This window comes from Sander lucioperca, chromosome 6 (assembly GCF_008315115.2).
Source record: "Sander lucioperca isolate FBNREF2018 chromosome 6, SLUC_FBN_1.2, whole genome shotgun sequence".
Taxonomy (NCBI): Eukaryota; Metazoa; Chordata; class Actinopteri; order Perciformes; family Percidae; genus Sander; species Sander lucioperca.
This window is the reverse complement of record NC_050178.1, coordinates 42,438,139-42,454,726: the sequence shown is the minus strand read 5'-3', so window position 1 is coordinate 42,454,726 and position 16,588 is coordinate 42,438,139. Positions and strand designations below refer to the sequence as shown.

The window sequence follows — 16,588 nt, the reverse complement described above, 5'->3', positions numbered from 1 at the left end:
ACATTTTTGTTTTCTCCGACATTATTATCTTGCTTGAAACAAGCACATTTGGCTGGCAGTGCAGTAAATGACTTTCAATTAATTAAATTATAAACCAATCCGTTCTCCCTACTAGGGAATTAAATTAATTAAAATAAGATTAGTGTTATTCATTTTTGTAAATATCAAACCTTTATAGAGGTAAGACCATTAAGAATCTGGCTACGAGGCTTTGAACTTCTAGTTGGGAGGCATCCATGCTTACCACTGAGCCACTATGACAACAGTAATGTCTACAGTCATTTTCATTTTACAAGTGAATGGGCTGTAAACTCGCTAAAGCACTATTGTTATCAATGGAATGTAACAGGCACTACATACTTATCTAGAAATATACACCAATGTCGATAGGTGGGTTTCACTTATCCAGTAAAATATCTCGACATCTACCAGATGGATTAGGACACAATTTGTTTCAGACATCCATGGTCCCAAAAGGATGCAGGATAGGAAGAATAAACTAATTTCTGCCAAATTTAGTCCAGGGCTCCTTCAGCACTGTGAGCAAAAATGTTTATTTGTACATTGTGATGTTAAATGTTCAAAATTCACAATGAAACTCTTGTGTTGAATGCACAAAACATGTACTAGTCACTTTAATGTGAATAGAAATGTTCCTGAAATGCTCACCTTGAACTCCGTCAATAGCAGTGTAAATCTTTGCCTGCAGTACAAAGACAAATCTTCCCCAGCTATTCTCAGACCATTTTCACTGTCATGTGTTTGATTCACACTGACTGTGACACAGTACCAAATAGCTGAGTGCTTTATTTTGTGCTGAACTAGAGAACAGGAAAGCAATATTGACAAGCACAGCTATCTAATGGGCTTTGATATTGGTGAGCCCAACTTTGCCTAATAAAAGTGAGCTACTGTATCCCAGCAGTAGACAGACATGTGCACATATGGCATTTCATACATTTAGTAGAGAATCTTTCTTCCGCTTCCTTCTGCATTGTTGTTGACCTTTTGACCATGTTTGTTTTTGCAGAAACACTCCAAAGGACAGACCCTGATGGACATGGTGTGTGAGCACCTCAACTTGTTGGAGAAGGACTACTTTGGTCTGACCTTTGCTGACACAGACACCCAGAAGGTCAGTAAATTGTGTGCCACAGTAACCTCGTGGGACGTTTCAGTGTATAAACACGTTGCTCAAAGAACAATCTGTATTCCTCTCATTTGTTGGCTGGTCGGCTCTCTCAGGGGTGCACTATTTATCATTCAGAAAAGATGAATGGAAAATGGGTCTGGACAACAACAATTGAAAAATGTGTGCAGTTGGAGAAAAGATGAAAACATGACTCATATGCTCTTTGTGAGGCATGTTTATGGAATTTAGTCATACAAATATTTCTCAGAGGCAGAGCTGCTCTGGAGGCAGAAATAACCTGAGTTAAACCTCCATTGTCGGAAGCCAACATTTGGTCAGATTACTAGCTTACCTTAAGCCTATAGCTATAGGCAACAGCGGCCACTGTGATAATGGTAAATGCTAAGACATAGTCTACAGTAACAATAGCACAAGTAGAGAAGGGTCATAAAGAAAGCAAACTAAATCAGTAATGTCAGTTAAAAACGGCAATCTAAAGTTTGCTGTCATTAGCCAGTGCCAACATGAGCTACTGATCACACAAGACCAAGTAAGGCTGTAGCAGCAAAATCTATAGTGTGTATTGAATTCAGCAAGGGTGAGTTTTACTGATTTGGAATTCAACGTTTCATTTGGAATTAGATTGTATGATTTCTTCTTTCAAAAGTTACAAAGTCTCACTTTAGGTTAGTCAGCCTAAAGGCCGTTTTATGCTTCTGCGTAGAATCGACAGCGTCACACCCCTCTGCGTCTACGCCGGACCCTACGCCGTAGCCTGTCGTGCACCTCTCGAAAAATGTAACTACACGTCGCAGAGATGCACGTGGCTCGGCCGTGGCTTGGTTCTCCTGCTCCATAAACAACATGAAATCAAGGAGAGGGTTAACTTTTCCTGCTACAGATTTCCCACCTTGGTCAGAAAGCACAGGGGAGACACTTTGTTTCTCTCACCATGACTCTAGAGTCGGTACTCGCTCCGAAGCTAATCGCCGTCACTCTCTCACTTCTCCCTCGCTCTAACACACTCCCCCGACACACGCACACATGCCGGCTCGACGCACACACCAGCGCACAAGTATAAACATCAGGCCACTTACGTAGGCTACGGAGAAAGCTCTGTGTGGAGCCTCCGCAGAACCATAAAATGGCCTTACCTCGCTCATAGCAAAAGTGTTGAGTTTACCTTACAACAAACTTGTTAGAAATACTGGGATTCTTTGGTTCTGTCCCCTGAGATTTAATTATCTCTGTTTTTGATAAATGTGTACATACATTAAACTCCAATCAGATCACAAATCATTTTGACTTTTTCAGTAGGAGGTCTGAATATGTTTCGCTCTGATCTTCTTTGACTTGCACAGAGCAGGCTCATTATCATATAATCAAGTAAATGACAGTGAACTGATGGGTCCTAGCTGTCGGCCCGCGTTACAGCTCTCACATGTGGTTTTTGGGTTTGGATTGATGTGAGCCACCCTGAGGGCAGGTATGTGATTGCACAATAGGCTACAGAGGAACCGCCTGCCTTTTGAAGATAGGAAAGATGACAGGACTTAGTCCCTTTTAACATCTGGAGCATTGCAGCCTCTGTCACCATCATCAGCTTGTGCATACTTCAGCTCACATGTTGGGACTTGATGCGTGTCTGAAGGCCTTGGCTTTGGATTGAGCATGATCTCTGCCAATACAGACAGGTTAACTGGGGTGTTAGAGAGGTAAACAGGCTTGAAAGTCAAATATTTTCGTCCCTCGAAGTGGACAAAAGGCTACGGCTTAGATTAATATGACAGGCTTGTCAAAGACTTACCAGAGCGAAGCTTGAGTCTACAGTCTGGGGTCATCGCTGAATGGAAGACCAAACAAGCCGGAGAATGTCATTTCAGATGCCCTTTCTCTGTCTCAGCTGGGGAAATGATAATTTAATCTTCACTTTTCAGGAGAACATTTATTCTGTGTGATAGATTTACAATCTAAGGTTGCAAAAGCAAGAACGAAGCCTTGAAGAGTTGATTAAAGTCATTCCTGTTTCCTGCAGAAAAAACCAAAGCAGCAGATAGCGTCTCACTAATTGAGTGCTCTTTGGCCTTGGCCCATATAAGATAGATTCAAGGGGAAGAAAAAATGCCTGCGGCTCATTAAAGTCTTTAGCAGCCTGATTAAACACTGAAGGAGTATGTGTATTTGTGCCTGTGTAGGTGACTGTGTGTACATGAATGCACAGTTGAAATTGCCAGATGCTTGCAGTTTGCCAAACATGGCCACAGGATTGTGCTGTGCTGTATCAACCTCTCATGCTCCTAATTCCACTCTGAATGATGTGATACCAGGTGCCAAAAAGACTGTCAGCATTAATAAGCAGTTTCTGTGAGGTATTCAGGTTAGTGGAGATCACTGTCAGCTCTCTGCAGCACATACCTATACACCTATTATGTTAGTGTGTGTAAGTGCTAGGATTAAAGTAACAAATTAGATTAACCCCTGTTACTGTGTGTGTTTGTAAGTAAGTAGAAAGGGTTTCTGCTTGTACTTTTTAAAATAATATTTTTTACTGATTTATTTTAATTATGTTTTAGCCAAGCTAGCAGCAGCATTGTAATGGTCTGTCCACCAATTTGGTCCAGACTAAAACTAAACGATTGGATGGATTTCCATGGCATTTTATACAGACATTCGTGCTCCCCTGGATGATCCCCTGACTTTTCAACTAGTGCCACCAGTAGGCTGACATTTCTTTGTTTTTTAGTGACAAATGTCTCAGAACTATGAGATGGATTACCATACAATTTGATACCATGGTGCTAATCCTAATGACTCTTGTGATTTCCCTTTTAGCGCCATTAGCTAGGGATGCACCGAGCCGACTTTTTCAGTCCCGATACCTGGGCTTTGTGTATCTGTCAATACCCGATACCGATCCGATACTGTTGTTGAATTAATAATAAACTGTATACCTTCCACCTTATACCTTCCTTCCACCATGTGGAAGACCCTTAGTCTCTTCCACATGGTCGAAGGAAGGTATAAGGTGGAACCAGACTTTCCTAACTAAACATTACTTTCCTAACTAAGACAAAATAAAAAAAAACAATTGTGCATTCAAATCGAAAATAGAATGTAGTCAAACTTCTTAAAATAAATTTAAATAAATAAAATGTAGCAGTAGAAACAAAATAGTGTATTGGTCAAACATACAATAGTAGGCTAATCAAACAGTTACCAAACATTGCAGTACTAGGCCTACCACCACCCCTCGAAACATTTACTTTGCAGACATTGCAAACAGCCGACGAACTAGTTGGCGTGGAAAGTGGGAAATATCTCCACACAGCTGACTCTTTGGCTCGCTCCACGTTAACGGTTACTCAACTCTTCCAGCATGTGACACACGTGCTTCTGACAAATGACGTAGGATGTGCTGCGACGGAGAAAAAAAAACAAAAAAAACCTATTTTGTCAATATCGGAGCCGATATCCGATCTTAATATCGGATCAGTGCACCCCTACCGTTAGCAGTACAAAATGGTCACTTATTTAGGGAAATATCTTAGCATCTACAAGAGTAGCAAAAATGTTAGCATCCATAACTTTGATTAATGACTAATACCTGCTAAACGAATGACATTCCTATTAGCCACAGCTGTACTTTATGTTTATTGCTAATAAGCAAATGCACCAAGTTCCACCTAGTTTCAGGAATATCAGGCCAGTAGTTTCTCCATAATCCTGCCGACTGATGGACAAAACGAACCAAAAACATAACCTCCTTGGCAGAGGTAGTAAGAGTATTTCTATGCAATGGGAGAGTCCATGAAGCACCATAGGCCGTTTTACAGTCGCCGCAGCCGAGCTGGCGCGTCAGGATTTTGAGTGCGCGAGCAGAGGGCGCGCACCACTCTATTTTTTTCAGCGGCGCGCTACAAAGCGGAAACAGGAAGCATGGACGAGTTTGTGGACAACCGGTTGCCAGGACTCTCAGATGACTGCAAGTCTCTCTTGTAAACTTACTGGGTTAAGATGAGTTCTTTTATGGTGAATGAAAGGCTTGATCTGACGAAGTAGATCATCGAATCGAAGCATTGACGGCAATGCTGCTGCCAGTTCTGCCATTGTTTACCTTTTTCTTCTTCTTCTAGTCTGTAGAAATAGTGAAGTCGGTAGCCTTTCCTCATTAGCGCCACCTCTGTTCAGGAGAAGACTGCAACTGGTGTCGTGACCACCGCGCGCGAGTATAAATAGTTATGGCGCTCCCGTGACGTCACATTTACGCACGTTTAAGCCTGCAGAGACGTAAATGAGATATGATGAACCTAGTAAAATAGAAGAAATAGAAAGATTGACTGAGATGATGAAAACACAAACGGTTAAAAACAATTTTAGCAGTGTAAGAGTACTTGGGGGAGATATCTCATTACTCTCATTATTGCTTTCTGAGTGCTGCTGTGCCTCTAAACAGCATGATTTACAGCTTCTGGGGAGATAGGTCTGGCAATGTGAGATTACAGCTTCTGTTACAAGTGAGTCCGTGTGCTCACTGCACCATTGATGAGATGCTCGTCCAAATCAGAAATGGGGCTATAGGGGAAGCGGTCCCCTGCACGATCAGATGAGATCAGATAGGTAACTGGCTGCCAGTGAATTAGCAACACAATAAAGAAACAGATGCTTGAATTAAATCTCCTCTCTGCACGTTGAACGGCTCAGCAGGGGAGGGCTCAGATTCTTTATTTAACCATATGGAAAGCCTTTCTTTAGGAACATTGACAGCAAATAGAGCAAAATGTGACACCGGGGTTTGCGTTAGCCATGTTTTCAGTCTGCCCTTGGTGAATTCTGCCTTCTGTCTTTCAGAACTGGTTGGACCCCTCCAAGGAGATTAAGAAGCAGATGCGCAGTGAGTGTCTCTTTCCAAGTAGACGAGATGATGCATTTTTTAAATTCAGTGACAGTATAGTCGTAAAATTAGACATGTTGGCTTATGAACTGGCGCGACAGTTTTTGTTAATCGGTTTGATACAATTCCTTCATTGGCTTGTAATTACAATGTTGTACAATTTTCTTTAGACAGACATGATAGTAAACCCTCGAGCTCTCATTGTAATTTCTCCTCAGATGCTCCATGGCACTTTGCCTTCTCTGTCAAGTTCTACCCTCCAGACCCCTCCCAGCTAACTGAGGATATTACCAGGTAGAGTACGTCTTTACCACACACACTTAGAAAATGTAGTTGTAACTCCTCTGGCTGTGCTGTCAGATGCTCTTCAGAGTTAATGAGAGGGGAAATTCCTCACAAATGTCAGTTCTGCAGATGATTTGCCTTTTTATTATCCTAAACAAGTGTTTACATAAAAGTATTGTAACAATTTACATGGTGTATGTGCCGCGGTGTCAAAGCAACCCAAATTCCTCTCTGCTTTTCAAGGATTAGACCTGGAATGCTACTAACTGCCATGGATTAACTCTGCTGAATACTTGTTGGAGCTTGCCTTGATTCAGGTTTGTTTGCCAACATCCTCCTCTCCCCCCCTTTTGTCTCATCTGACAGATACTACCTGTGTCTGCAGCTGAGGGATGACATGCTGTCAGGTCGACTGCCATGCTCGTTCGTTACTCACGCCCTCCTGGGCTCCTACACCGTTCAAGCAGAGCTGGGCGACTATGACCAGGACGACCACGGCTCCGACTACATCAGCGATTTCCGCTTCGCCCCAAATCAGACTCGCGAGCTGGAGGAGAGGGTGATGGAGCTCCATCGAAACTACAAGTACTGGACACAATGTCGTTTAAATCAGATTTTAATCTATTCACGAACCTCTGGGAATGATCAGCTGATGAGTTTTCTGTTGTGTCGAAACACTCCATCATGCGTATGGCTGATAAATGCCGTCACATTACCGCACCATCTGTCATTGACACTGTGCGAGAACACTTTCTTCATTACAGGGTCTTCACCACTCTGATTTGGCATTGTTTTTGGCATATGCCCAAACATAATGCTTGGGGGGATGGAGAGGAGGAATTTAGAATTGAAGCTATCAAGAATAATACCAAGATAATTCTGCTCCCGCTGTGCAAGATTATAGGTTTATTATTTAAGAAGGCCTGTTGATGTTGGTTACAGATATTATTGTTATTCTGCCCAAAGGGGGATGACTCCAGCAGAGGCTGAAATTAACTTCTTGGAGAATGCAAAGAAACTTTCCATGTACGGGGTGGACCTCCATCATGCTAAGGTTGGCTGTTTTCAACGTTGTTTTAATTTGCATGAAACTGGGTTTCAAGGATGCAACACAGTGTTTCTAATGTCTGCCTCTTTCGCTTTAGGATTCTGAAGGGATTGACATAATGTTGGGTGTCTGTGCCAACGGCCTGCTGATTTATCGTGATAGACTGAGGATCAACCGCTTTGCCTGGCCAAAGATCCTTAAGATCTCCTATAAGAGGAGCAACTTCTACATCAAGATACGGCCTGGAGAGGTATGGTTAAGAATAATTAAAGGGGAACTTTATACATTTTACAGATTACATGTGTTTGTTTACTAGTCATGGGTAGTGCTACTCAACAAAAAAAACAGCTGTGTAATGTTGTCTCTGGCTTTGGAAGAGATTTGTGAACTCAGAGAAAATAACCCTAATGATGTCATATAGTGATGTCATCTGAGTTATCTGGGCTCACATTTCTAACAGAAAGCCTGCTGTGGGTGTGGAGTGAGTGTTAGCCAGGTAGGCATGGATTTTTCTTCCAGAGTTGCATCATGAAGAATGTAGGATCCAGTGTTTTTGTAGCTAATGAATGTGTGGTCAGTTATGAGGAGCAGAAGGCTGTCAAATCCTCTGCTTTAGACCTCCAGTTTTGCTCTTCTGCACAGCCAGGGTCTATATTTTTTATTTTTATATCCTCATTGTGCTGTGCAGCGCTGCAGCTTATCCTCCATGCTGATCCTCAGTTCGACAGGCTGTCTGGGCCAGACCCAGTCAAGTGACAGAGCCGCACAGTGAGCCTGTGATTGAGCCAAATAAAGAGCCCCTTTAACAGAGATGCTGCAGCTGCAGCCACAGCCAGAATAGAAGGATAAAGAGTGTAAATATAGAGCCATTAAATAGTTTCCTCCCAATTTCTCCCAGTGTCTGAAACATCCCATGTTATCCTTCCTCTGCCTTGATCTGCTCCTTTCAGTCCAGTCGGCAAAATCCATGTTCTAAATGTAGTTGCTTATGTAGAAGTAGTATCCATGCAGGCACAAAGTAAAGACTGCTTTATTGATTGGGTTGAGTGTTCATGCAAGTATGAGATGTATGAATATTTTAGTGTATGAATGTATTAGGTTGCCCTTAACTTTAGTCCACAGAGAAGTGTTGAGGTGTCCTTCAGCTACACAGAGTAAACACACCTGGTGGTGTACCCCCGACTCCTTTCTTGACATTTATCTCTGTCTCCCTTTCCTCTCTCCCCTCCAGTATGAGCAGTTTGAAAGTACAATTGGTTTCAAGCTTCCTAACCACAGAGCTGCCAAGAGGCTGTGGAAGGTCTGCATTGAGCATCACACCTTCTTCAGGTAATATCAAGGCAAACAAAACATTCCCATGTTTACAGCTTCATCAGGTGCAACCACACTCACGCTGCGTTTTTTGTTACATGATGCACTATTACCGCTTTTGTTTTCACAGGCTAGTGTCTCCAGAGCCTCCTCCCAAGGGCTTCTTGGTGATGGGTTCAAAGTTTCGATACAGTGGAAGGACACAGGCTCAAACCAGACAGGCCAGCGCTCTTATAGACCGACCTGCTCCACACTTTGAGCGTTCCACCAGCAAGCGGTACCTGCTGTCCAGGAGCTTGGACGGAGGTGAGGTCCACGAAGGAGTGTCTTTTTGAACTTGTATTCAAGTTGCAGTTTTTTAAGACAGACTTTTAAAGGAATAGTTGAACATTTCTGGGAATGTGCCTTTTTGCTTTCTTGCAGAGATGTAATGGCAGCCAGAAGACGGCTATCTAAAACATTTAGCCTGGCTAAGTCTAAAGGAAAAACACCCACCAACCTGCACCTGTAAAGCTCACTAATGTACATGTTATATGTAATTTGTTTAGTCCATACAAAACTCAAAGTGTAAAAACAATAAATTAACAGTTTTATGGGGGGTGCTGGAAGTTACAGCTACAGGCCGAGGAATTGTCCTGCACATAACCCTGTGGTTTTTTTCATTTTTTCTTTGGACAGAGCCAAGCTAGGCTCAGCATGAAAGTGAATAGTGGTACTTTCACACCTACCATGCTTGGTTTGGTTTAAACTCTTAACTCTGGTGCATTTTATGATTGTAGTTATTAAGAAAGTCTGAAATTATTTTTTGGCCCTCTTCCTTATCAGTCCTTTCATTTTAGGTATCTGCCGATACAAGTCCGATCTGATACTTCTTTACATAGCAGCAGAAGATGAATAAATATGAGAGGTGTTGAAATTAATCAAATAATCGATGCATCGAATCGTGGACATGGACGATGCTGCATCGATAATCGGCCGGGCCATAATCGATTATTTCTGTTTACAATTTAATGTATGCCTAACAACCTTTCTGTTTACATATTCTGTTATGCTTTGCACATTCAGGAAGTGCCATGTGCTCAGTGCTGTAGTTTTATGTATCCAAAGTATTTAGTATTAGAGCACTGCTGAATGTTTTCTTTTTGAAGCTTGAAAAGCTATGAATTTAATATCCTATATGGATTTAATAGTAAAAATGTATTTGATGAATCGTGATGCATCGTGATGCATCGAGATATCGAATCAAATCGCTGACATGATAATCGTAATCGAATTGGGAGATCAGTGAAGATTCACACCTCTAATAAATATGTATCTGAGACATTGAACAGCGCTAGCTTTGTAGACTTTGCACACCTTATTTTTCACAAGTAATGCAATCCAAAAAAACGAAGGTCCTGCTTCAAAACTATTAAGTTTATAACCTTAATTTGTTGATCTGATATCAAAGATTAACTGGAGAATAAATTAACCAAACTAGAGGTGTGAAAGCGGCCTTAGCATATTTCCCAAAATGTCCAACTACTGCTTTAAAACCCCATATCAGTTCAGCTCTGACTTGTCTCATGTAATAATTCATCTCTTGTAGCAGAGTTCTCACGGCCGATTTCAGCCACGTGTGAGAACCATGACGGCCTAACCCATCGCAGCGTCAGTGAACAACGTCGCCTCCACAGCCCGTCGGTAGACGAGCAGGAGACCGAGCTGGAGCCCAGTTTAGAGCAGGATGAGGAAGTCAAGGACCAAGAGCGGAGCGAGGATACGGAGCAAGAATATGACGGCGATGTCACGCCAAGCAGAAAGAAAGAAATCATGGTAGTAAAGATTTCCTGACAAACATTTCCATTGTGCTGAAGTAGATTTCTTCATGTTAAAAATTACGGATGGTCCAAAATGTATAGAGCTTTAGTCTCCTTGACGACAATTCCGGCCTTGGTGCAGGGCCATGGCATGGACTGCAGGGGTGCTGATGTAAATAGGTGCAGGACAAGCTTCTCAGGCCAATTTAGGTTTATCCACCAGCTGGGGCATAACGCTATGGTGGCTTTTGGTGGATTTAGCATTTACTAACTCTTCTCCTTTCACTCCTATTCACGCAGGCTTATATGCTTACACTGCACTGCTCATAAATCCCGCTGACAGCTTTACAGTTTTTAACCATTTCTCATTTTGCTGAGAAATGCAAACTCAAGCCTAGCCCGCTCTCTTGCTAACATGCTATTTCTTTTTTTTTTAACTCTTGCTGGCGATAAGGAGGAGGCTGGGTCACCAGTTGACAGTAAACAGGAGGTATTTGGTTTCTGGTGATTTGGTCTCTGTCTGTCTGTATACCTTCTGTCTTTATTCATTCGTCGTTAAGTATATCTGTCTAATTGTTTCTCATTCTGCCTGTGATCCGCTGTCCAACTGTGGCAGTCGACACTGTCCGTCATATAAAAAACTGTGCTGCATTGCACCATATGACAGAGGTGGGGGACTCGAGTCGCACAACTTGACTCTAGTCGGCAATTTGAGGACTTGAGACTTGCTTGACTAACATTGATACGATAGCCCGTATTCTTTTTTTCAAGGTATTGAGAAGTTACATTTTGTTTTTGGAACCTCTTCATGCTATACGCGCCACCCTGCCATGTTGCTAGGCAACCTTTGTTGTAGTTTGTAGTTGATGCACGTTGAAAAAAAAGAACAGCTGTGTGAAAGTACTGCAACCAAAAATTACGGACATGACAACCACAAAATCCAACTTTATCCATCATTTCAAGCAGCACAAACAAAGGTAACGTTACTAGAATGTGTCTTTTAGCTAACGTTGACGGCAATTTTTTGCGTGACTTGACTTGTGACTTGCTTGACTAGCAGGGACTCGACTGGACTTGCTTGATTCTCACCACAGTGACTTGAGACTTGCTTGCGACTTGAAGGTTAACCCCTCAGTCACATTAGCTACAAGAGACAGCGAAAAAGCGGCAGGCTGCCATTCGTTTTCAGTGGGAGTGGCTGTTTGCCAGCGACAAGCGACGAGCTTGCCGTTGCCACGAGCAAGGCGGGGCCAAAATAGACAAGAATTCCATTTTATGCAAATGCTGAGCGATGCGACAATACGACTGCCAATCGGAGTGAAGGCAGCGAGTTGAAGAAAATCATTCAAGATGGCAGAAATGCTTCAGGACATAGTATTTCTATATATATATCTGATATGTTTGGCATTTTATCTCATATATTTTGTTACACCTATCGAGAAATAAATACTTTAAAATCCAAAAAACATTGTTCTTGTGACTTGACAATACCTCTGAAGTGACTTGTAAGTCCTCTTGCAGATACTAGGCAATAGCGTGCTACTGTCGATACAGAAGCGTCACCGTGTCAAACGTTCACAGAAACAAATCGATCAAACTTTAGTTCCGCAAAGCTGTGAGAAAAAGGAGGAAAAACGTATTTTAGTGGTGTCCACGTTCCCGGTCCTGTACAATCTAACCTTAGATTTGTACATTCATACGTATATCTATGGGTCTATCCACAAAGTAAACAGAGGGGACGTGCTTGAAGGTAGCACCAGAGAATTTACTTAGAGTTTACTTTTGCCAAGTAACCGGGGGTAGGCTAGGCACGCCCAGGAACGCCCATCAAGCGAGTGTGTGTCGCTGTCTTTCGTAGCTAATGTGACTGCAGGGTAAGACTTGAGACTTGCTTGTGACTTACTCCCACCTCTGCCATATGAGCAAGTAAAGGTGCTAAGGTGGTGTCTGGGTTTATTTGTCACAGTTAAGCATCCCAGCAAACATTCTGACAGTGATTGGTACAGCGAGGACACATTGAAACTTAAGCATAGAATTTTGGCAATACGACATGCAAAAAAAGCTTTAGAAACCAGTTTGAACTGATATAGGAAATGATATCAAAAACTATAACATACATATTTCTGTCTTGATTTCACAATTGGTAAGAGCAGTGTTGATAGCTACAACAACCTCCACTTTTATGCTAATGATATATTTGCTATTTATCTATTCCAAAATGTCTACTTGGATGCATTTCCAAATTTGTCTTGGCACGATAACAAGTGGACAAATCTAGCCCTCCTGTCTGTCTGCTTGTCTGTCTGCCTGCCTGTCCTCTGACTGACTTACCTTCTACCATCCTGTGTCTGCATCTGACCTTGTTCCTGCACTCTCTGACCCTGCACTCTTCACCTCTGACCCCTCTTGTGCTCGCCCCTCCTCCTGCCCCAACTCATCCTTCTCAGTTGGACCAGGAGGCCACTCCTCGGCACAAACAGGAGGTACAGGTTCCTGTCTTCAGCCCTTGTGCTTTTTGTCGTGCGTGCCGCTGTTCCTTCACAGCTTTACTCTTTGGAGTTTTTTTTACAGATTGAGATTTGCCTGCACCTTGGACCAAAGGATATTTTTTGTATTTCTTTTAAAATGTCAGACATTTGAAACATCTGGCTGCTGTGAGCACAGAATACTTTCAGAATGTAGCTTTGAAAGTCTCCAGCGAAAAAGCTCTCTGTTATCAATCAAAGGAAAGAAAGTATGTCATTCAAATCCTACTTAAGTAAAAGTACAGAAGAATTATTAGCTACATGTACTTGAAATACCAAAATGAAAAGTACTCCTTCTGCAGAAAAATAGCCCCTGTGAAAGATGCTGTTCAGTGTGGATCTGTGGGCTTTCGGTGGGTTCTTTCATCGACTTTATTAGCATTCATGCAGCCTCTTAGTACCATTTATAGTTGTACAATGCAACTGAACATCAAAATGCATCATAATATATGCTACACAGACTAGAATTGGGGCCAACCAAGGTAATGGAGAAATTAATTTAGACATTTTTATTGCATCTTCTCATTATTTTTTGTAAATACGAGTCTGCCTGTAAAACAAGATTATGAAAATAGTTAATAGAGAAATATCATAAAAGTCAAAAATGCATATTTGATGCCTAAAAATAAATACTTTTATTGTAAAAACCCAACCGTAAAGTTAAAGCTACATTGTGTAAGAATTTCTCCCATCTAGCGGTGAAATTGTATATGACAACCAACTGAATATTACTTTCTAGCCCCTCCCATTCTGAGCTCATGTTAACTCCTACGGTGGCCGTATTATTCCAAGAAGTACGACTTTGTCCGGGAGTGTTCCTTCCAGTGTAATAATAGTTTTACGTTATTTTGGTACCATTTCATTGCTAACATCAGCTATCAGGTTCCCAAACATATGCAAGCTAATGTTAGTAAAGAACCAGTGCTATCATTATTCTGTACATTGTACGAGATTAATGGTGTAAGGCAATGTTTACAGCGTAGGAGAGAAGTAACGGAGGTTTGTGTTTTTAATATATTTCTCTGAGCAGTATGAACAATCATCTCAATGAAACCAAAATCAGCTCTTAGTATCTCCATCTACACGCAGCTGTTCTAGCTGTAGCTAGTCTGTTACAACTGCACATGACGTGAGTTGTCTGTCAGGGAAATCACGACACATATGATGACGTTTATGTTACAAGGTAGACAATCCTTTTTCATCATTGATGCGAGGAAAAGTATCCTAGACGTCGTTTTAGCGTTATGCACAACCATGCTATAGTTAGCCAAGCAAGTAGCAACTATAAAACTTCACAAACACATTTGCATTCACTTTTTGGGCTTTTCTTTCTTGTGAAAATATTGGATATTCTGACCTCCTCTGGCCTCGTCATTTAAATGAAACCACCTGAGAAAGTTTAGAAGGTATATGTCTCAAAATGTAATGCAAACAACTCATAGACCATCTAAAATGTGACATTCTGCTCCAACTAAAAGACTATAATCACTATTCATCACTACAATACATTCATACACAGAAGGAAGCCTGTGTGGGATGGCCTGTAGCTAACCTTGTAGAGTGCACGCCCCATGTAGGCTCAGTTCTTGCCAGCGGCCCGTGTTCGAATCCGACGCGAGGCCCTTTGCTGCATGTCCTCCCCCCTCTTTCCCCTGTTTCCGGTCTCTCTTTGGCTGTTCTACATAAAGGAAAGCCCTTAAAAAAAGCTTTAGAAGAAGTCTGTGGATTTTGTCCCCCATGGTATTTGCCAATATGAACATGAGGAATGATTAGTGTAACCAAAAACTGTATGGTTTAATGTAAGTAACTTTCCACCACCGACTGTCCAAACAAACCAATTCAGTTTAATTATCCGAGGGTATGATGTGACACATTCATTTCTTCATTCATCGACTTTGCAGTGAGTGCCTTGATTGTCTTAAAAACTAATTCAGTTGTAACTATAATTGTTGTGTTTCCTGTGAGCTTCAGTAGTAGAGGTCGACCGATAGTGGATTTTACCGATACCGATAGCTAGGTTTGGCCGTATTTGCCGATAACCGATTAATCGACCGATAGTATTTATAACTTATACAGTTGAAAAAATACATACATTGTTTCAAAAAAAGTCCAGACGCTTTTGCCAATAATCAAAATAATAATGTCATATTTATTGATATTACACCCATAGCAATGCTACACAAGCATGTGTGTTGTCTAAAACAGTTCTCCTACATATTTGGAGTCATCCAGTGCAAAAATAAACATAATGAGCATTATAATTCATATAAAGGACAAACTATTTACATTTCTTCAAAAAAGGCCCAAATGTATGCCAAATCTCAAAACAGTGACGCCATTCTTCTCAGTACAACGGTTTAGAACGGTAACAGACGATCTCTGACCTGGAGGGATCTATCTATCTATCCACTATACTCTTTGTTCTCACTTGGATGACCATATAAGGCGTAATGTGTGACGGACCTGCCTTCCCATTGGTTGAAAACATAAACAAAGGCATCATGGGAGATTCCCTTGTCGGTAGCACCTACTGTCTATGGGTAGCACGGAGTTAACGGCAGAAATGCCCGAAAACTTGATGAATTATGGACATCAAGTGGATAAATCTTGGATGTAACAGTTTGGATTTAATGCTCAACAACCCCGAAAAAAGGCACAAGTTCCAGGCTGGATAGAAAATCACCTGTAAAGGCTAGAAAGACACCAAAGACACCCCCGTGACGGCTCGTTAGCTTTTAGTTGCAGCAATCAGTAAGTATCTACGTTTAACTGTTATTAAATTATCTAAATATGAATCAGAGGTGCCGTTTGGGATCGTGGACGATCCTTTAGGGTTCTGATTCTGACATTTGGGTCGGACTTGCGTTTATTTTTGTCAGTGTTTTAACCGCTTGAGGTAAGTTAGCCTACTACTAATGTTTAGCGTCATCTCAGCCTCGAAAGCAAACAAACATACTGTTGTGCTGTTCTTTCTCTACTAATGCAGCATCTATTCAACAAATTAATAACTTTATAATGATATGACAAAATGTACTGTATACATACCTTTTTGCTGTCGATGCTTTAAACGCGCATCTGATGTCAGCCTTCTCCGCACAGCATGTGCTCTCCGTGCAGCGCGCAGTAACACGTGTCGAAAATAAACAACACGAGGCATCAGTGATAGTTTTTATTTCGCCTCTAGAGGCCGCTATTGTGATGCATGATGCCAGCAGACCCTTCTCAGCTCTCGCATACTGTGTAATGAATGACAGCGCGCGCTTCTCAGCCGCTCCAGCAACGGACGCAACCAGGAAAAACTATCGTTATGGATTTTTGCCGATAACGATAGTTCCACCAATCAACTATCGGTGCTGATTAATCGGCAAAACCGATGAATCGGTCGACCTCTATTCAGTAGCATCTTAAATGTCATTGCTCTCCATGCAGCACGGAGTAGTAAAACACCAGCAAATCTGTCGTTAACATAAGTGTAAGCAATTCACACCTTCACGCATCTTCTCCTGTGTATATGTGGTGTTATCTCACATCCCGTTCAGTCATGCATATCCGATGTGTTGATGTGAGTCCTGCTGTTGAAAAGAATCTTGACGTCCT

The 16,588-nt window shown here is 41.8% G+C and overlaps 1 protein-coding gene across 10 annotated transcripts in view; it reads left to right on the top strand.

The window, feature by feature from the left end:
• The window catches only part of LOC116036703 (protein 4.1-like), an 89,364-nt gene that overhangs the window by 49,803 nt on the left and 22,973 nt on the right, over nt 1-16,588 (top strand). For 4 of the 10 annotated variants that reach the window (XM_036001729.1, XM_031280322.2, XM_031280311.2 and 1 more), the window contains exons 4-14: nt 1,031-1,135; nt 5,981-6,023; nt 6,242-6,317; nt 6,675-6,893; nt 7,275-7,362; nt 7,454-7,606; nt 8,588-8,685; nt 8,798-8,973; nt 10,256-10,482; nt 10,921-10,956; nt 12,914-12,949. In XM_036001729.1, coding sequence (XP_035857622.1) covers nt 1,031-1,135; nt 5,981-6,023; nt 6,242-6,317; nt 6,675-6,893; nt 7,275-7,362; nt 7,454-7,606; nt 8,588-8,685; nt 8,798-8,973; nt 10,256-10,482; nt 10,921-10,956; nt 12,914-12,949 — 1,257 coding nt within the window. The remainder of the gene's footprint in view (nt 1-1,030; nt 1,136-5,980; nt 6,024-6,241; nt 6,318-6,674; nt 6,894-7,274; nt 7,363-7,453; nt 7,607-8,587; nt 8,686-8,797; nt 8,974-10,255; nt 10,483-10,920; nt 10,957-12,913; nt 12,950-16,588) is intronic. The other 6 variants (XM_036001732.1, XM_036001731.1, XM_031280305.2 and 3 more) reach the window with 4 other exon arrangements.